The 21,999-nt window shown below is 32.4% G+C and overlaps 2 protein-coding genes and 1 pseudogene across 3 annotated transcripts; 1 reads left to right on the forward strand and 2 right to left on the reverse strand.

Annotated features, from left to right (window-relative positions):
* Nucleotides 1–5,335: 5,335 nt before the first annotated feature.
* LOC114413790 lies at nt 5,336–6,915 on the reverse strand (annotated as a pseudogene).
* On the forward strand, nt 6,805–8,015 carry LOC114411584. Its single transcript, XM_028375221.1, has one exon. It carries the CDS (start codon nt 7,252–7,254, stop codon nt 7,690–7,692), a length of 441 nt encoding a protein of 146 aa, XP_028231022.1. The 5' UTR covers nt 6,805–7,251; the 3' UTR covers nt 7,693–8,015.
* A 3,256-nt stretch (nt 8,016–11,271) lies between these two features.
* LOC114411886 (protein NRT1/ PTR FAMILY 4.6-like) lies at nt 11,272–15,174 on the reverse strand. 2 transcript variants are annotated; one of them, XM_028375620.1, is made up of 5 exons: nt 15,044–15,174; nt 14,817–14,919; nt 14,384–14,601; nt 13,139–13,579; nt 11,272–12,630 (listed from the first exon to the last, which is right to left on the reverse strand). In XM_028375620.1, exons 1-5 carry the CDS (start codon nt 15,044–15,046, stop codon nt 11,644–11,646), a joined length of 1,752 nt encoding a protein of 583 aa, XP_028231421.1. In that variant the 5' UTR covers nt 15,047–15,174; the 3' UTR covers nt 11,272–11,643. The 2 variants fall into 2 exon arrangements, with proteins under 2 accessions (XP_028231421.1, XP_028231422.1); XM_028375621.1 differs by lacking the exon at nt 14,384–14,601.
* Between the last annotated feature and the right edge of the window lie 6,825 nt (nt 15,175–21,999).

Here is a 21,999-nt window from a genome sequence, read left to right on the forward strand (position 1 = left end):
TCAATAAGAGATTTATCAATATAGTAATTTATTCAACCATAGTCAAATCAGAAATAATAATAATAATAAAACATTATTATTATTGTTAAATGACTTAAGAGCGGTTTTTTTCTAATTATTATTATTATTATAAAATATAATATTATAATTTTAAAATACTAACAATAAAACATTATTTTATAGTTTTTTTTTCATTTTTTAAGATCTAAGATTAAATTCAGAAATATTTTTATAATTTTAAAAAGTAAAGTATTAGTTAACAACAATTCCTTTACCTATAAGTATTGTTTTATTGGTATAATTAGAAATCAAACTCTGGTTATGGGCTGGGGAGTTATCACTTCTTACATTTTTATTTTTGATCAAGACATTATCACTTCTTGCATTTAAAGTACACACAAATGTTCAAATTAAGTATATCTCTCGCTGGAGAGTGGCATGGGATTTATCTCTCGCTGCTGTAAATTTTTTATGCCAAAAAATAAGAAAATGAAATTAAAAAAGGGGTTTGATACTGACAAACGGAAAAGGACCTCGTAACTAACGGCTTGCGTCTTGGCGCTTGGTGTATATGAAATTATATACTGCCTCTTCTGGGAGCTGAATCAAATTTGATATAAATTTTTATTTTTTATTTCAACTTAACTAGATTCAAATTCGGGAACTTAAATTATTTCTATAGTTTGAAGATATTTTTTTTTTGTTTTTTTATCGTTTGGAATTGAATTTTTTCCCTTTATATTTTAATTTTTTTTAGTCTTTATAATTTTAAAAGTGATTTTTTTTCTTTATAATTTAAAAATGATATTTTTAATTTATATATTTTATATTTTAATTTCATTTTAGTCTTTATTATTAAAACATGAATAATTTATCAATTACAATTAATTATAAAAATATTAATAAGTAATTCGTAACTAATTTATCGTAAAATAATTTGTAATAAAAAAATAATTGATAATTTATAATTAAATTATAACTAATTATTTTTATATTTTTTTAAGTAAATACTAAAAGATAAGTAAAAAATAATACTCCATAAAGACTAGAAAGAATTAAAATTAAACTAGAGATCAAAGGAATAATCTAACTAAATTAAAATTATAATAATTTTACATAATTTTATTAATTTATTCATTTATTTTGTATAATAGTGAATATGAAATTAATTAAACATCGAGCTGGTTCGTCATAACTCAAATTTAACTTAATTTATAATCCAAATTCAACGAATTAATTCATAATCCAAATTCTCATTAAAATGCTCAACTCCATGGGGAGGAAGCGAACCTTTTATACCTCATACGCCCAGAGACACTGTGACACCCTCTACCCCTCACATATATATTAATAAACGAATAAAAATTCAAATATTAATTAAAAGTATTTTTAAAACATTTTTAAATACAAGCTTTTCAAATGGGTAAAAGGCTCACATTCACTTTCTTCTACATCATATTCAAACTTGTCCAAATAAATAATAAAGTCATCTCGACTCAAAGAAAGTCATATAAGTCTCATACAATTAATATAGAACCTATATCCTAATGTCACATCCTATCAGAGCGTGGTGTTCCCGTGTCCTCTAGCATGAGGTTCTTCATAGTCATCCACCTATTCATCTGCTCCCCCGAACACAAGTTCAAGATCATCACAGGATCCAAACACAACAACACACAGGGAGTGAGTTATCACATTCCTAGTTAATAGAGAAACAAGACAATTAAATATACATATTATATAAATGAGATACCACTTGCTTAAACATAGCTCACGTAACTTCACCACTTCGTCATTCAAAATTCACTTTTCAATTATCAATCACACTACACAAGAATCCCACACTTCGATCAAGATATAATAACACATCAATTAGCAAGCATATGCAATAGTTATGTTAAGACTCAATTCTATATGCAATGTGGTACCATGTCAGTGAAAAACCACCCTGGGGCGCTTAGGAGTACATAACAAGACACACCACACAATGGGTTTGTCAGGTCACTCTCACTAAGTAAGATCATAGGGAGACCAGTCAGGGTCACGATGTTTTGCGAGAATGCTCCAACCATATGAGATCAGCATAGGCTTAAAGGAGCACTCAAACCCGGTGACCCCCAAGGCCTACACTCCGAAGAGTCCGTCAGGGCCTCTCCCTCCTGATTCAGGTCCAACCCCTAAAATAATTTTTTTTTACATGCAGACACTGCTCATGAATTATACAATACCCACGACCTTACACTCGTGTTTTAAACACGTTCAACACAATTGCGCTACGATTTAACACTGGTTCCTAAATAGGAAACCTACATTTTCTCTTTAACACTGCGCATCAACGCTTTTCTCAAGATAACGCTGGTCGGGTATTGTACAATTCATAGCTTACAACACAAGTAATTTCACATCAAGTGTTAACTACACACTTATCCACAACTAGAACTCATTCACAATTTCACATGTTTACACGTATCTCACAAATTAACACATGTTCAACTTTACACTTATACTCAATCTCAATAACAATATTATAATCTCAAAGCAACATGTTATTCTACAATTCATCACATACTCACAATTTGAATTATCATTTCATATCCTCAATATAACAATTTATATAAAAGACTATCACAACATGAAGACTAAAACCCCTCAAATAATATTACACAATTATATCCAAATCATAGGTCCAAATATACAAATATCAAGAGCACAATTTATCAAGCAATTTTCATCAGGACATCAATATTTTATTTATAATCATAAAGGAAAAATTGCAATTTAACAAACATCCCAAAATAAAATCCCAATTTAATCCTCTAAGGATCCCTACACATGTTCTCACTAATCCCCAACTGTGAATAACTCATCCCTTACCTCTAAGCGGGCTCACGTGTCTTCAGCCAGCGATAGCAACATCTCTAGCGGTTCCCAGAAATTCTTTCAATTATTCATCCAACTGCTCCGATAGAATTCCCAAACGTCAGAGAGACGGAGAAGAGATTGAAATCTCCACTTGTACTGTCTTCATACGATTCCTTTTTCTCCCTCCACGAATATTATCTCGCAAATCCCAACGGTGTAAGCGTTCAGAATTGAATTTCGAACAACATATCCAAATTTCACAATAATCCAACGGTTAACGAAACCGGGATCGTAGTTTTACCAAGACAGCTCTGGGTTTCTGCGGGAAAGAAAAAGGCTACAATGCGAAGGGTTTTTCTCTCAGCTCAGACATGATATCGAAATTCCCAACGGTGAGAATGCTCGGAATTGTGTTGCGAACATGATACTCAAATTTCACGACGATCCAACGGTGAACGGGTTCGAGATCGTCGTTTTTCTGAGACTGGTTTGGTGGGCTGCGGGAAAAAGAAAGGGTTTTGAGAGGAGAAGGGGAAAAACGAAAATGAGGCCAAAAGGAGCCAGCTGACTTAACATAACTATTTATACCTAGGGTACTCAGCCTATTATTTGCTCTATATTTATTTATTTATTTATTTATTACTAAAAATCTTTTTAAATTTATTTACGAAAAATTGGGATGTTACAGACACAAGATAGAGTGGGTTGTTGGTACCGTGAATTTTACCAAGGTTATCAAAACTGTCTGACCGGTTTAACCGATCAGGTATCCGGTCTGATATGGCTACAAAACCGAAGCACTAATAAACCGGTCGAAAACCGACGGTTTTCCGGTTCAAAACGGGCCAATAGAATCCGTTTGATTCAGCTTCTTTTTTATTTTAATGAAAATATTTTCTTTCCTTACCAGCAAAGATCTATCACAGAAAACACCAGTCTCTCTCTTCGTCGGAACCACCACATGAACCATCTTCTACCTCTGCCTGCAACATGGAGCCGCCACGACACCACTGCTTCGTCTCCTCTGCTTAACCTCTGTGTTGCGATTTTTGAATTTTTGAGTGTTTAGTTCTCAATTAAATATTTCACTGCTTTTACTATGTGCTTTTTATTTTCTCAATGTCAATCAACGACCAGAATAGCAAGTCACAAATCATGAAATTTTACTTTTCAGTTTTCACTGCCATTAGTTTCTTTTCTTTCACGTAGCTTTGGAACTTGTTGATTTTTGGTTTATGTGTTGACACTTGACACCTATTAACTCTTTATTACAATTTATATGATAAAAAACTCTTTATTACAATTTGTTATGATCTGTGGTTCATATTTAGAGTTTTGTAAGTTCACTTTTCATTTTTGTATATTATTATTTTGTTTTGCGGTGGATGTGTGGTAAGACTCGAAAGGATAAAATTAGAAACGAAGCTATTAGAGAGAGAGTTTGAGTAATGGTGGAAAATAGACTTAGGTGGTTTGGGCATGTAGAGAGAAGACCGATAGACTCTGTAGTGAGAAGAGTAGACCAGATGGAGAGAAGGCAAACAATTCGAGGCAGAGGAAGACCCAAAAAGACTATAAGAGAGGTTATCAAGAAGGATCTCGAACTTAATGATTTGGATAAAAGTATGGTACTTGATAGAACATTATGGCGGAAGTTGATCCATGTGGCCGACCCCACCTAGTGGGATAAGGCGTTGTTGTTGTTGTTGTTTAAATATTAATTTTTGTGTGTAGGTTCCTTAGTAAGTGTTTAGATGGTTGGTTATTTTATGTGTAAATATTTTTAATATTTAAAATTAATGTATTACTTAATATTTTATATTAAATATTTCAAATTATTATTTAATTACTACGGATTGAATCGAACTCCAATTTAATCTTTAAATCTTAAACTAATGTCTTTATTGATTTAATGAGCGGTTCAATTTTAAAAACTTTAAATTTTATCGCATGACCTCATCCCCACCATGAATTTTATCTCATGACTTCATCCCCGCTTAGAAATCGTAAAATCTTATAATAATTTCATCAATTCATTCTATTTTTCCTTTTTCGAAGATAAACTGATATGGGCTGTCGGTGTTTCCGATTACGCAGCTTGATGGTTTGAGTGACGGCTTGTGAACTTGTATTGTGAGCATTATATTTGATCTTCAATTATTTGATCTTATATATATATATATATATAATCTTGATAAGTGCAGCAGGAAAATGCTTATATTTGATCTTCAATTATTTGTGAACTTCATTGAACTTGACATATATTTTGATCAATCCATGTTTCATCGGTAAAGTTGCTGTTTTGACGTTTGATAAATCATCACGTGATATGATGAAACTATTTTGAAAATTAGCTCAATTTGAGGTTCATTTGTTTTACTGTTTTAAACTGAGGAATAGTGATATGGTAACTCAAAGAACCTGACAACTTTCACAATCTAGAAAACTTTGTATATACAGGTATACTAGATAGTTTACTTATGCAAGATTCACAAAATATACAGTAATACTTGACTGCCTGAAAGTACAAATCAAAAGACTAAGTTCTTAAACTGGTCCCCCGAAGGTTTTAGCCAAAAAACCTAACCCTCAAAGATACAAATCAAATACTAAATTCTTGTGTTATACCACTTTAGTCCACTATAAGAACAAATGTGGTAACATTTTAGATATTTGTGGGACTGATTTGATAGAAAAAATCTTTTGAAGATTAATGAGGTGATGCCATGATCTTTGGAGGATCAATTTTGCAGTTTATTCCAAAACAAAATCACAAAACACAGTGCACAGAACAGAAGTACAGGTGCTATAACTTCACCATACTCCAATACAAACCAAACACAAGATCAAGGTGGAGTAGAGGCTAGATGAGAAGCCTGAAGAAGTTCCTCACGAATTTGACCAGCTACATCACGAACAGCACCAGGTCCGTGTGGAATGAACACAGGAGAAGACTTTGAGGCAGCACCAATTTCTTTCATGGTGTCAAAATACTGAGTGGCAAGGACCATATCCATGACATCTTTTGCAGTTGTCCCAGGCACATTAACTGAGAATCCAAACACACTATCTCTCAAGCCATCTACAATTGCTTGACGTTAGCGAGCAATACCCAGCCCAGAAAGATACTTAGACTCAGCCTCACCCTCGGCTCATTTAATTAGCAAGATCTTCTCTGCCTCTGCCTTCTCATAATTAGCTGCCACCATCAATCTTGCAGCTGATAAAGGGCAAAAAGCAAAGGAAAAAAAAGTCAATCCATGATCAAAGGAAAGATCACTCGGCAGAGGAACAAGGTAAACTATAAACACAAACAATCATTTGAGTTCAAAATTACACTTGATATGATATCTAGTTAATACATAAGTCATATAAGATTGAGTTGATTTAAAGAAGACAAACTGATCCATTTTATATAGCGAAAATAACAAAAGGTAATGCCTAAACAATAGTTTCTGTGATAAATTAGATTTAGGATCTAATACTCAACAATAAGAGCTTGCAAAGTAAAAGTAGCTGCATATACCCTGAGGAAAGAGGAAGATATTACTTCATATTACTAAAAAAACAATTGACCCCTTTTGGAGAATAAATAAATTATGGGCAGAAACTGAACATACAAGTTCTACTCATACAACATACCAGCATTGATTTCATTCATAGCCTGCTTCACACAATCATTTGGATCTATATCTGTTAGAATATATATCAATATATTTTTGTATCCTATTTTTTTATTATAGCCTAGGATATGTTAGAATATATGTCAATATATTTTTGTATCCAGTTTTCTTATTATAGTCTAGGATCTAGGATCTCTCTTATGTATAATTAGTTTCCTTATTATAGCCTAGGATCTCTTTTGTAACTGTTGTATATAACCACAATTTTGTTAATAGAATGAACACGGAACTATATTCTTTCATGGTATCAGCAATCTAAGGTATGATCCTTTCTTACTTCCGTCGCACCCTAGCTTCTCTTCTTCTCCTTTTAGCCGTCATTTCTCTTCTCACATCAGCCACCATGATTGACTCCAACATCAAGAACCATATCTTCATCACCCTGGAGATGGAAAATGTCCAATATGGGATGTGAGCGAAACTATTCAAGATTCATGCACATTCTCACAAGGTCCTCCAACACATCGTCCCACTAGAGAAAGGCAATGAGAAGGTGCCTAAAATCAATGAAGAAAAGGAACTATGGTCGACCCTTGATGTTGCGGTCCTTCAATGGATCTATGCAACAATCTCACATGACCTGTTGCATACTATTCTTGAACCCGACGCAACGGCAACGAAGGTGTGGAATAGGTTGCGTGATATATTCCAAGACAATAAGAATTCTTGGGCTGTAACTCTCGAACAAGAATTCTCTTGTACCAACATGGAGGATTTCCCGAATGCCTCTACGTATTGTCAATGGCTCAAGGAATTGTCTGATCAACTTAAGAACGTAGGTACACCAATGTTGAACAACTGTCTTGTTCTTCAAATGATGGTCGGCCTCACCGAGGCTTACAATGGGGTTGTCACACTCATTCGCCAAAGCGATCTTCTTCCACCATTCTATCAAGCCTACTCTATGATCACCTTAGAAGAAGTTGGTCTTGCAAAGAAAGTTGCAACCGGTGGGAGTTCCGTCATGGTAGCTCGTGACATTGATGACTCTCACTCCCTTTCCAAAAATTTCCATAAAAATCAGAATACTCATGGTGATAAAAAGGGTCAAAACCACAACAATAGTGGCAAAAACAATGATGGCAATTGTGGTGGCGTCAAGAGCAATGATGGTGATGACTGCAGTGGCAGCCACAATAGTGGCTGACAGCAATAGTCAGCCAACAGCAATCGAGGCACTAGTAGTGGCCTATCAAACAATGGCAATGACCATTGTTACCTTGGGCTCTTCCACCTTGCCGATACCCCTCATCTAATAGCCCACCCCCTTTTCAGATTGGGTCAAGCCTAATTTTCTACAAGCCTAACAGCGCCAGACAGGCATCCTTGGGCCAAAACCACCATAGACCTACATGGCAACAACAACTCCACCCACTCAAATAGACATCGAAGCAGTGATGCATATTCTTAGGCTTAATCCTTCGAATGCCAATTGGTACATGGACACTGGTGCCACCTCACACATGACATCTGAGCAAGGTAATCTCTCGTCTTATTTTAATTTGATCAATAATTGTGGTATAATTGTCGGTAATGGTCTTTTAATTCCAATTCATGGTTACGGTCGGTTCGAAAGATGTCCTTCATGCCCCTTAACTTATTAAAAACTTAGTGTCAGTTCGAAAGTTTACAACTGATAACTCAGTTTTTGTTGAATTTGACCCTTTTTGTTTTTCTGTGAAGGATTTCCAGACGGGGATACGTCTTATGAGATGTGAGAGTCAATGTGACCTTTATCCCATCACCACCAATCAAGCCATTTCACCATCTACTTTTTTCACTTTAGCCCCACCGTTATGGCATGCTCGTTTAGGTCATCCAGGAGAACTTGTTTTTGACTCCCTTAGGCTAAATAAATTTATTAAGTGTAATGAAACTCGTGGCTCTCATGTTTGTCACTCTTGTTCTCTTGGAAACATGTTAAGTTACCATTTGTTTCTTCTCATTCTTGCACTATTATGCCTTTTGATATTATCCATAGTGATATTTGGACATCTCCTGTTTTGAGCTCTTTGGGCCACCGATATTATGTTTTGTTGTTGGATGATTACTCTAATTTTTTGTGGACATTTCCATTGTCTAAGAAGTTTCAAGTTTTTTCCACATTTCTATCTTTTAGAGCTTTCATCCACACTTAGTTTGAATGGGAAGTAAAAAAGCATTCAATGTGATAATGGTAAGGAGTTTGATAATGGATCCTTTTGGGAATTTCGTTAAGTAAATGGGTTAGCTTTTCACCTCTCTTATCCACATACATCATAAAATGGGAAAGTCGAGAGAAAAATACGTACCATTAACAACATTATTTGTACTCTACTAGTCCATGCATCTTTATTATCGTCCTTTTGGCATCATGTTTTGCAAATGATAACATATCTTCTCAACATTCTTCCAAGTAAACAATTAGCCTATCAATCACCTCTCAAGGTTCTTTATCAAAAGGACCCTTCCTATTCTCATCTTCAAGTGTTTAGGTGCTTATGCTATCCACTTTTTCCCTTTACTACCATAAACAAACTTTAAGCTCGTTCCACCCCGTGTGTCTTTTTGGGATACCCATCTAATCATCGTGGGTACAAGTGTTATGATTTTTCCTCTCGTAAAATCATACTAAGTCGCCATGTCATTTTTTATGAAACCTAATTCCCGTTTGCTAAGTTGCACACTCCATAACTTCACACTTATGGTTTTATGGACGCTAGACCCTCCCTTATGTGGTCCATCATTTGACCTCTCTGTCAAGCCTAAACCAATCAGCCCATCATTTATGGACGATGGTGGTGGTTTTGACGACATTGGTGATAATTGTAATAACAGTTACTAAAGTCGTGGAGCTGATGGTGACAATGGGGATGACAATAATGGTGATAGTGGAAGTGGTAACAATGTCAATGGTGATGGTAATGTTGGTGGTGATAGTGGTGATGATAGCAGTGCTAATGATCGTGATGACAATGATAGTGTCAGTGGCATTGATAGTGATAGTAATGTTGGTGACAATAATGGTGGTGTAGTAGTGATCGTGATAGTGATAGCTAATTATGACGGTGACAACAAATGATAGTAATGACGGTGGTGGTAATAATGACACCAAAACGTATCATTGTCAAACGTGAAAAATGTATGTTTTTTTTCAAATTAAAAATCAAGTTCACAAAATATTTTTTTTATGTTAAAAATGAGTTTAATATGTTTTAAAAATAATTTAAAAATCATTTTAACTCGATTTTTTTTTATCAAAACACATTTTATTTAAAAAAGTACATTTGAAAAACTAAAATAAAAAATTACAAACACTCAAAATGCGCCCTAAAAGTTATAAGAAGTTTACACAGAATGTGTAACAAATGAAAAAAGAAATCCATCACTCTCCTGCTTTTATTTTCGTGCTCAGTCCATGAAGTTTAATTATGTATCACACAATCGCGTGATATCGCATTCCTTGAGCATCATTCTCATTCTTTTGAAATATCTTCTTTTTTGTGGATATTCTTTTGAAATATCATTCCCGAAATAAATTAATAGTTTCCAACTGAAAAATCTAAATATCCCAAAAATGATTTTGTAAAAAGTGATATTGTACATAATACGTGCATGACTTCCACATGTGATCAGCGACCCATTTACCTCTTGTTGATGTTATATATCATTTAAATAACTTTCTTCTTTTATTTATATATAGATAGATATATGATACAAATTTTTATTTTACTTCTTAACAATAAAAGTTAAATAAAACTTATCATGTGTGATATTAATATGGTTGAATGATGATATAAAAAAATATTAGAAATAAATTAAGAATATTTATATAGTTGGTCAAAAAAAGAATAATTATATTTATACAAGGATCAATTTAAAAACTTTCTTAGGTTATGTTGAATAAATCATTTCAATTAATTTTTAGTTTATTTTATTAGTTAAAAAGTCTATTTAATTATTTGGTAAACAAATTATTTTAAGTAATATCTCGTGTTTTTTTACCTTTTAATATTTTTTAAAATGATAACTTCTAACTTAATTTATATATTTTATTTTTTTATCCTTAAAATATTTATTTAATTTTCTTATTACTTTTTAAATATATTATTTTATATTTTTCAACTACTTCAATAAATAATTTTATCTAAAATTTATGATTTAATAAATTAACTTAAAACCCACCTGTTAACTTTTGAACTAGTTTTACCTAAAATACTTTTACAAATAATCACAAACATGTTTTTTTAGTTTATAATCATGTGGGGTATCGGTAGGTCCCCGTTTTACGATTCGATTTAATAAGCCTTTATCAATTAGAAGTAAAGTGACTAAACAAGAAGAGGAGGCGAATTGAAGTTTGATTCAACTTAAGGTTAGTTTTAATTGATGAAAAAAAAACGGAGTCAAATGAAATGAAATAAAATCATATTAATTGATTTTTTTTTTGTAAAAGATGGAACCAAATAAAACTTAAAGAATTAATACCACTTTGTTTTTCTCCTTCAATTTGAAAGTATGGGATGGTGTTTTTTTTTTTTCATTCCATCATTTTGTTTCCGAGGAATTTTCATTCCATTATTAAAAAAAATATCTAAATTATAAAATGTTAAATTTACATTAATCATCTTATTCCATTTACATCACCATTAGATATCGAAATAATATAGCGAGTATACTTCAATTAATGAAAATCCAAAAGGAGAATTTAAGATTTAGGATCATGAAATTTGATTTTATCCTCATATTCATAATGGGTAATGGATTAATTTATAATTAAAACTCGGTACATTGCACCAAGTAATATATAGTACTAGTAGAGTGGAATAGCTGCACCAATATTGGTCTATGCATGTAGCTCATGGACATGATATAGGTAAATGAGGATGGAGTAGGGGTCACTCTCTATCTCACTCATTATTTCATTATTTTGGGCCAACCACAAACTACCTAATGGTAGTATATAGAGTCTGTTTGGATACAAATTATAAATGTTTTAGAGAGTTTCTTACGATAAATATAGAGCTTTTTTGAGTGAAGAAACTTTGAAAAACTCTCAAAAAAGCACTTCTACTTTTATATCCAAATAGATTCATAAATGCAGGTAGGTTTGTACGTTCTAGCTAGTATATCCCGGTTTGGTTGAACATCTGTATTTGTAGGAATTGGCCCAGAAGAGAAAATGAACGAAGTTGAGTCCACTAAGTACACACATCAACCAGTAAAACCTCTCAAGGTGATAATGGTTCAAGTTGGCACCCAAGAGCCATGGCGTGTGTCCAAAAGCACCAGTCACCTTATTGATGGTGGACACAAGAACAGTGCTGAGGAAGTACCCCATGGCCAGTGAGGCCCATGAAAGTGCTGTGGCCAAAGACCTCATGCTCCATGGTGCCTCTGTGAAGAAGAACTCCATCATGCCAGCCAAAGTGAAGAGATCAGCAGAGCCAAGAAAAATGTATTGCAATGCCACCCAAAGGAATGTTATGGGGAGTGGTTTGGCTGAGTCCAACAAACCAAACTTAAAAGCTGTTTTCTTTCTCTTGGTTTCAACCAATGCTGCCACAGCCATTGCCACAATGGAGAGAAACAGGCCTGTCCCTATTCTTTGTAGGTGTGTGATCCCCATTTCAGTTTTGGTTGCTTTTCTAGCAAATGGGACAATGATGTGGTTGTAGAGTGGGGCAAGGATCATGACGAAGAGGACAGGGAACACAGGTAGAGAAGCTGGTGGGACCTTGAAGGAACCAAGCATGGTGCTCATTGTGGCTGACTGTTGGACTGAGAAGGTAGATAGCTGAGCTAGGCAACAGTTTAGCATTATGGTGGACATGAATATGGGAAGAATCCTTGTCACAATCTTCACCTCTTCCACTTCCTTTACTGTGCACTCTAACATTGGGTGAACTGCTGGCTCCATCACTGCTTTGTTTAGGAATTTAAGGTTCTCAGTTAGAGTTTGGCCTTGAACAACCTCTTTTGTAGTCTTACTTTCTTCTTCTCCATCTTCCCTTTCAGTTGCATGAGATGGACTTGTAGTCATGCTTCTGACAGCATTGGTTGAATTCTTAGCTTTGCAGTTGTTGCAAATTGCTGCAACAAGAACCTTTAGCACAACAAATATAAAGCAGCTTGTTTAGCATTTTATTTTACTAGTCAACTTGCCATATTCTTTAGTAGTTGTTACTTGTTTGTTTAAACTATTCATTTGGTCCTTATACTTATTAGTTTAAGTTTTAGTTCCTACACAAAAAATAAATGGTAAGTGTTAGCTCCTAGACAATTTTTGTAGTGGTTTATCACCAATCAATAAGAAAGTTTCTATAGCAATTTTATACCTCCAGAAATTAAAACCAAATGTGGGTTGGATGGTTAACAGAGAGAGGAAGAGGGAAAAGGTCGCAGATTGGATCCCCTTTTCTAACAAAACTAATATCTTAACAAATTAACATTTGCCAATAAAAAGTTAAAAAAAAAAATAAGATCAAAACTTAACTTTTATGCCTGCACAGGAATTAAAAATTAGAATTTTCTTGTGTAGGAACTAAAACTGGAAGAAAAAAAACTATAGGACCAAAGGAATAGGTTAAACCACTTATTTTAGTTAAGTATACCTTGAACATGGATGTGATGGGGCTTCCTGCTGGAATCTTGGTCCTGTACTTGTGTGAGCCAAGAATAAAAACTGGAATGGAGAGAAGAATTGATGCAGTTGAGACTACTAAACCCCACTTCCATCCCTTGTTGTCTTCAATCCATACCACAAAAGTTACTGCAATTAATGCTCCACATGACAGGCTGAAAACAAAGTAGTTGAAAAATGCAGATCTCTGCTTCCTTCCCTCTGGTGTATTCTCATCAAACTGCTCAGCTCCATGAGGAGGAAGTGAACCTTTTATACCTCCTACGCCCAGAGCCACAAGATAGAGGCCTGCAAATAGCATAACGGCGTCCGCACCATGAATTTTATCGCATGGACTGTCGGTGTTTCCAATTACGCAGTTTGGTGGTTTGAGTGACGGCTTGTGAGCTTGTATTGTGAGCATTAATAAACCCTGATGTGTCCATCAAGTAGTTTCACGTTTAATATATATATATATATATGTGTGTGTGTGTGTGTTTGTGTAATTATAATCTTGATAACTGCAGCAGGAAAATGCTTCTATTTGATCTCCAATTATCTGTGAAAACTTAACATATATTTGATCCATCCATGCTTCTTTGGTAAAGTTGTTGTTTTGACCTTTGATGAAATAATTATATGATATGATGAAACTATTTCGAAAATTGGCTCAATTTGAGGTTCATTCGTTTCACTTTTTTACACTGAGGAATAGTGATATGGTAACTCAAAAGAAGCTGGTTGATTATGTCAAGGTTAAGCATGACTGGATCGTGCTTCCAGTTTTGTGACCGGCATCTAATCGCAATAAATAATGATCATGCCTTCTTTTGTCTTTCTTCTCTTCTGTCATTTTAATTTTTGAGTTGGTTGAGGATGGAAAAAGGATCCCCCATCATGTGGGGATACTTGTACTGTACTACATATGTGAAAGTTTATCAAAATCTTGACCATGTAGTGTGTCTCATGAGCGTAATCAATATTGTCATTGATTACAGTGGAGATTCCTCCCTTCCTGGGCAATTATCTACCTAGAAGCACAATCTATAGGTGGTAAAAAGTTTTTCACCCTAAATTTAGCTTCTCTTTTCTTTTTTCACTTTTTATTATTGACACGTGAGTGTTATTCAAGCACTTATTCCGATTAATGTGGAAGTGTTGAAGCTTTTTCCTGCAAAGTATACTAACTTTGACACTTAAAGGGAAAGATAGAAGCTTAACTATGATGGTAACTTACCATGAATTCTATTCCGGCACTTATGAGATAGAGGGAGTAAGTGGTGATAAACGCATCAGCTAGAAATCCACCAAGAATAGCAAGGAGGAAGGCAGTTCCCATGAAGTTAGTGACAATGTTGGCAGAGGTGGATGGTGAAAAGTGCATAAACTTGGACAGATATAAAACAAGGTTGCTTGCATTGGCAAGAAATGCTAGGTTCTCCAATACCTCAGCGGCTGTGGTTAATTTGCCATGTGGGGAAAATTAGAAACATGTTATGCATGCATACCAAAAACAATCTAGTAATTAATTTTGTGAAAGAGAAAAAATATAGTTAAAAGAATTATATGTAGCTAAAAGATTTCTTGGTTTCCAATTACCTATATATATGTCATAACATTGTGATCCACAACTCAGAGAAACAAGAAAAGTTTGGTTAGATAGTACTTACCCAAAACAAAGGAGGCAGCAAGCATGCCACCATGACGTCCTTTTATGGTTGGCCTGTTCCTCCAATCTACATACCCTTCCCATACCTGCACCTGTGCTTCTTCCTATTACAGTTTTCTCAGTGGTGTTAAAACCAACTAATGAAAGTAGTGCTATACTAAAACTAAGATAATAATAAAGAGTAAAAGAAAGAAAAATGGAAATTATGGAGTGAAGTTTTAATTATACCATCTCTAGGTTTTGTTGTATTTATCTTATTCTTCAATATGGTTATGGAGGAGGGATTGGGATGTTGGTGGCAGAATACTTGATCAAGAACACTTTGTATAATGTGGAAAGTGGTGAACAGAGAATCGCATTTATAGCGGGAGAAATGGAATTTCTGATGGAAGAGGAAAGGTCTAGAAAATATGAAAGCAACCATTCATTCTCCTGATTCCTTTCACCTTACATTAATGTTGATGTTGATGGTTTCTACTGTTACCTCTGTCCTTCTTACTTCCTTTCATTTTTATGCTGGGAAAGAAGGCTCTCTAATTGGTTAAAGCAAATATATATCTTTGATTAAAAGTAGTAAATTAGTAACCAATCTTTCCACTAATATTGTTTTGAATGTTCTCATTTCTTCTATATGTTTCCTGTCTATTTAATTAGTTAATTGCTTACTGAAAAGATGAGGTTACAACATAAATGGAAATTCTAATGATGGTAATCAATCCAACTCAATTGAAAATTTCAAAGCCGGAGGTGTTGGCATGCATGTTGGGAATTAAAGGTGGCGGTAGATAATTGCATGAACAAACCATGCAGTGTGTTTTGAACTGTCATCATATTTAACTTGGTATGGACAATAGGGCACCGCAAGCTGAGACAAAATTTAAATTAACAAATGGACAACATTATTGACAAAAGGTCATAGTTGCATGATGGTGAGCGTGAAGGTAAAGTTAGGGAGAAGCTTTCCTCAAGCATGTCCCACACCCTTCTTACTCCTAGAAGCACCCATGATTCGTCCACATAGTGGTTATTAGTCCACCAAGTCTTTATGCTAATCTCACAGGTGAATAATTTGTACACCTCACTATATTATTATATCTCTAAACCTTTTTTTTTTATCAACAAATATTAGTTTGTTAGTTTTGTTAGAATTATCAGTTGGGGGTTTTGAATCCGTGATATCTCCTCCCTTCCTTCTCCCTTCACTCTTTTCCAACCACTAAGCCAAATTTATATCTTCATCTCTTAAACCATTTTATGTTCAACCCTTCCTGGCCAATAGAAAAAAAAAGGGGGACCAATTTTGAAATACAATCTTGAAAACGTTCATTGTTTGAATTTGATTGTGACTATTATTTGTAGCTAGCAGACCAGGCCAATGGAGGCTTCTGCAGGTCATGTGAATTTTGTCTCGTTTCAATTCCTTAAGAGAGCTTTCAAGTTGAACAGGACTTGTGTGTGGATCTTCTCTACAAGGTCATTAGATTTAGAACAGTAATATTAAGTACCAACCAATTTCTAGTGTATGGTATTCTTGATGGTTAGAGTATATGTATGTAAGTGTTCTTTATGGGCCACCAATAGGGCCTTCTCTCCTTGATCCTAAAAATATGTGGATGTAGGTCGGCAAAGTAATGTGGATGGCTGTTCGATCTATACGATCCCCAACTTGTGTGGCTAGGACCCCCCATAACAATGGGTCCACAGGCTCGTGCCATCATTTAACCTAACTCCAATTTGTTTGAATAAGTCCCTATAAATAAAAGTTTGAAAAATGATACATGGATACTTATATATTACAAACACTAATTTATTAACAAGTGAATGGATCAACTTGCACGATTGTTTCAATTTATTAATGAGTGGTAGTTATATTAAATATTTAAAGAAAGAATTTTATTGTTTATAGTAATTTAGTTTGATTCCAATAAAACTATCTTTAGTAATATATATATATACTTGTGTTTTACATCAAATATTTTTACAAAAACATTAGTCTTTTGATCCAAATTAAAAAAAAAAAACGGGGGTTTTGTGGTGCAAAATATAAGAACAAGGTAGCAGATGAATAGCATGTAACTGTTACTGCTTTTACTTTTTACATAGTAGTGGATGCTGTACTATACCATTTATCTGTCAATCCAAGATTCCAAACCACTGGCTCGACTTAGCGAATCTAGTGAATAACTCAGTATAAGAGATCAAATAAAAAAAAAAAAAAAAAAAAACACAGAGTTGTTTGTGAGTTATTAAATGAATAAACTTTATCTAGAATTTTTGTCCATAGTAATATATCTGTCATTAATTAGATTGAAAAATAAAATCTAAAATCAAAAGAGAGTTTCTAATTGGGAGAGCATTAAATTAATAAAAGTGTCAATATTTTTGTGTCGGAAAATACAATTATAGGAGCCAATGGTTGGTTGTATAAGTTTGCCCCTCTGATAGGAAGTGTGATAAATTGAGAGGTGAGAGCCCACCTTATTTAAACCTCAGCATGAGGGTATGCTGCCATCTCCTGTGGGGACTAATTGTGTTATTTCGCTTACTGTACACTTTTTTAAGTTGAAAGTTGTGACTCTGGATAAAACTTGCTGGATATAATAGATGAAGTCCACGTTGGCATCTTCATATTTGTCTCCAACTTGCCCTTTGTGTGTGTTTTGGGTTAACAAAAGGTTCAGATAATGATTAACTAGCATTACAGAAGGAATGTTGCAATTTGCTAGCCAATAGTGGAAATTATTGGCCCATGATTAATCGTAGTGCAAAACAACAAAATTACCTTGTCCACACAAAGCAATTATTTTTCTATTTTTTCTATCCTATGTTGTGTTAATTGAAATAAAATAAAAAATTTCTCTCTATTTCCATTGCCTTTTTGTATTTTTGGTAGAAATACGTGACATTTTCCTTTCAATTTTAAAGAGTGGCTAGGTCATGTTGAAAAAAGGATTAAAATAATTATTTTAGGAGTTATCAAAATGATGCAGAACGGAAGAATACAAATACAGAGTAGTTAGAGTGCTTAAAGAAAAATAATACGCCTAAATGTATTTTTTATCTTTTTATTTTATTTAATCCATAATTTAATTCTTCTATTTTAAAATTAAAATATTTGATCTTCCTATTTTAAAAATCTATAATTTTAGTCCATTATGTTAAAATAGAGACTTTAGTTTTCTTATTTTAAAAAAATTATAATTTAGATTAAATTTTTAATTTTATATATGATTTATTTCTTTTATTTTATTTCACTTGAATATTATATCTAATATACTAATTTAAGATATAATTAAGAAATTAATTAATTATAATGTAAGAAACAAAACGTCAACAATTTAAAAATTATATTAAAATTATTATTTTTTAAAATATAAAAACTGAAATAATTGATTTTCTAAAATATGAAAATCAAATGTTTTTGTCTTGAAATAGGAGATCAAAATTATAAATTTTTTAAAAATAAAAGAAACAAATGTCTTTATTTTAAAAGAAATTATGTTTTTATTCTCAAAATTTAGGATAAATCTATTTTTTTCTTCCAAATAAAAAATATATTTTAATCTGTTAAATTTATAAAAAAAAAAATTCTTGAAACTAAATAACATTAACAAAAGTGATAAGAAATGATGATGTAATGACATCAATATTTGACGTGTTTATTTTGTATCATTAGGTCACCGCTTCCATAAATCTCATTTCAACAACTAAAAACATATTTTTAAGAATTTAAGAAATTAAAATATATTTTTTTAATTTGAAAAACCAAAATTATATTGACGTCATGTTTCAGAAATTAAAATATAATTAATATTAAGTCTTTATTTAAATGCACATCTCATGGCAGACAGACAGGGAAGCTTATTTGTTATTCGCTGTATTACGCTTAAGGGAACTACGAGAGACATTTATTTCTTATTCTCCAAATGCTTAAGGGATTGTTAAGTGGCGTTTAAAGGAAGGAAAAAAAAATATTTCCATCAAGTTACCAAGTTTGAATGTGTATTTATATAGAGCCTTAATTATGTTTTTAATTTTTGAAATTTGAGATGAATTTAGTTTTAATTCTTCAATTTTTTTTTTTAAAAGTCTCTTTATTTTTTAAAAAATTATAATTTTAATCTCTCATGTTCTTTATAACTAAAAATATTTTTTTAAGAAAATAATTTCAATCTCTGAAATATAGTGTTTAAAGACTAAAAAAGTATTCTTTCAAATTTAAGACTAAAATATTTTATTTAAAGAAAATAGGAAAGCAACACTGAATTCACCCTAAATTTCAAACACTAAAAACTAAATTACACCTTTCATAAATTAGAGTCGTTTAGTTCTTACGAAAACCAAATTCAGTCCAAACTTCAAACACTAAAAACATAATTACCCTTTCATATATTAAAGTCGTTTAATTGCTACGAGAAAAAGTGTTATGTTCAGTAAACATGCAAATAAATTAAACGGGCACTTTGCAGTTCGTCCTATTATTTTCATTAACTAGTGTAGATTAGAAATTTATACTACCTTAATCCGATCTTTCAAAAAAACATTGTGAACTGCTAATTTCTTGAATAATTCTTTTTCATTAATAATAATATTCCATCAACATTGTTCACCATTTCTAAGATAAATGGGTAAGCAACATTACTGAATCATCATTTTCTTCAGCTTCGAGCTTCTTCTTCTTTCCTTCCTATTTTTGGTAATTACGTATCGAGCAGGAATTTTCTATTCACAACATAGGTACTTTGTGACTAAAGCTAATACAATTTAATTTATGTGGGCTTGGCTGTTTTCCTTTTCCATTATGGCACTGACCACATTCCTGTCTCGTCATTTATATCCTTGCATCTCTCATTTTGTATTTTGCACCTCCCAAAAAATTATAATGGACAGAAATATCCCTTTACTAGACATCTTTATTCCAGAATAACTATTTTAAAATATAGTTTTTTTGGAATACATATTACGGAGTAGGTTTTCAAAATGCTTATTATATTATGCAATAGTTATTTTGAAAGAGTATCTTATTTTGGAATAGATGTTCGCTACGTCGACAAGTATACCGATTCACACAAGTAATATATAAAATGATAAGACCGAGTATCGTATTTACAGGGAATTTGTTTCACTCAGACGTTGTACATCCAATATCCAAACATTTATAGAAATTAAAAGCAAGATAAATATCAAGTTGAATTTTTTACTAAGGTCTATTTGAATATAAACTAAGTATCTAGGATTTTAGAAGTGAAAACAGTCAAGTAAAAAGCGTTGGACTGTTCTACTGAGTTCCTCTTGATTTTTCTCTATTTAACGTTATCCTAGTATTCTTATGCTGAGAAATTACTCAAATCAAGATCCCTCTAGTGAATGAGCTTAACTCCCTTTAAACCTCGTCCTTGATCCCTCAACAAACATAGCCTAAAAGAGTTGCATTAAGTCTACAACATAATATGAACTAGATCACTACACTTCATTCCTAGACATACAGATTTCTAGCTTGCTCTACCAAGTTCTAAGGCTTTAAAGCATTTCCCAATGCTAAAAATCCTAACTATACATACAAATGGGTGATCAAGTCACAAGCATGTAAAAATAAGCATAGATAGAAACAATGAACTCATAAAAACAACATTAAATAGATAGTGAAAGAATATTACATCAAGGGTTCAACATAACTTTTCAACCAAGAGGTTTAGTCTTCCATTACAAGAAATATGTTTTCAATACAAGGAAGGAGCAGAGTTTAGTGAAAGAAAATAACAAAGAATGGTTGAGGATATTGAAAACGTTGTATTATATAATGAATATATGATGAAGATATTTTAAAATTAAGGTTTAAAGAATAATAAAGATAAGATAAAAATAAAATTTTAGATGAAATTTACATAACACTGATAGATAGAATAAAAATAAGATTAACAAATATAGGTATAAAATAAATGTTTATCATTTTTTTTCTCATCAACTATGTTAATTTTTAAGCGATATTTTATTAAAAAATCATAGTTCTAGAAATACATTTTCGAAATAAGTATATCTAATTCTAGGAATACACTTCTGTGAAGAAAAAGGGTGTACTCCTAGGGGTCTAATTGAGAGGTAGAAAGTGGATTGGATTACTGAACGTGCATCTAGAATTTTTCATCGTCGAAGAGGCACTAGAACAACCACCGCGCACTCTTCTCCTTCAAGCATTTTTTTAGATACATAAATATATTGTAATTTTTACATTATTGCTTATAAGATTGATTTATAAATAAATTCACTTTAAAAGTACTTTATTTGATATTTTAAGTGGCATTCCATGTTGAAATTAAAGTTTTTACGAGCATCGGTTTTATTATCTCGCCTTGAATAATTTGCATGGTTGAAATTGGAACATCTGTTACATTTGTCAAAATATACATGCATGCCACTAGTGACTGAAATAGCATCCAAACACCAATGGTTATTTTGGAGAATCGCATCGTTTGTTAATGGTGGCGACAACACAGTAGGTATGTTTCCTATCAAACTAGGCAATTCAACATTGGCTAGCTTCAGCTAGAAAGTCCAAGGAGTTTAAAAGCACCATTTCCATTGGAACTTTATGCAAATATCTTATGTGGACCACTCACATGTTTTTTTTTATCATTAAAAGTTTAGGCGAGTAGATTCTAATGATTCATTAAAACATGTCTCAATACTTATTATGTATTTAAAGAGGTACTTATAAATTATTTGAGATATAAATTTAATCCTTACTAATTGAATCAATCTTCGTGTATTGTTATATATTTCATCTTATTTTAAATGAATTTTAATTAATAGAAATTGACTATGTTATGCTTTTAAAAAAATGTTTTATTGAGAAGATTAAAACAAATTTGTTATATTTTTACTTATCTTTTATTTTTTATTTTTATCTTCTAAAAATAAGTTAATGAATGTCATTTATCTAATTTCAAAACAATGTTATTAAGAACAAAATTATTGGTTTATATGTATGACAAAGGGTAGCTAGTCCAATTAGGAAATTAGAGTATTTGTTCTACTCGTGTCTTAAAAAAAATATGTATCTAATTTCACATTTGTGAATAATAACTTTAACATCTTTATATATTTTTGCAAAATACCTATATATGTTCATATCTGTATTGCACCCATTACTCACATTTTTACTTAATTATAAAATTAATAAAGCA

The sequence above is a fragment of the Glycine soja genome, chromosome 5, assembly GCF_004193775.1.
Source record: "Glycine soja cultivar W05 chromosome 5, ASM419377v2, whole genome shotgun sequence".
In the NCBI taxonomy this organism is placed as follows: Eukaryota; Viridiplantae; Streptophyta; class Magnoliopsida; order Fabales; family Fabaceae; genus Glycine; species Glycine soja.

Excerpts from the sequence above, each read along its gene's own strand:
- LOC114411584 (XM_028375221.1), top strand. The coding sequence starts at position 7,252 with ATGGAGGATTTCCCGAATGCCTCTACGTATTGTCAATGGCTCAAGGAA.
- LOC114411886 (XM_028375620.1), bottom strand. Across the intron at positions 14,602-14,816 it reads TGCTGCCTCCTTTGTTTTGG|CCGCTGAGGTATTGGAGAAC; the intron begins GTAAGTACTATC and ends AATTAACCACAG. Across the intron at positions 13,580-14,383 it reads GTGCCGGAATAGAATTCATG|GGTTTATTAATGCTCACAAT; the intron begins GTAAGTTACCAT and ends TGGACACATCAG.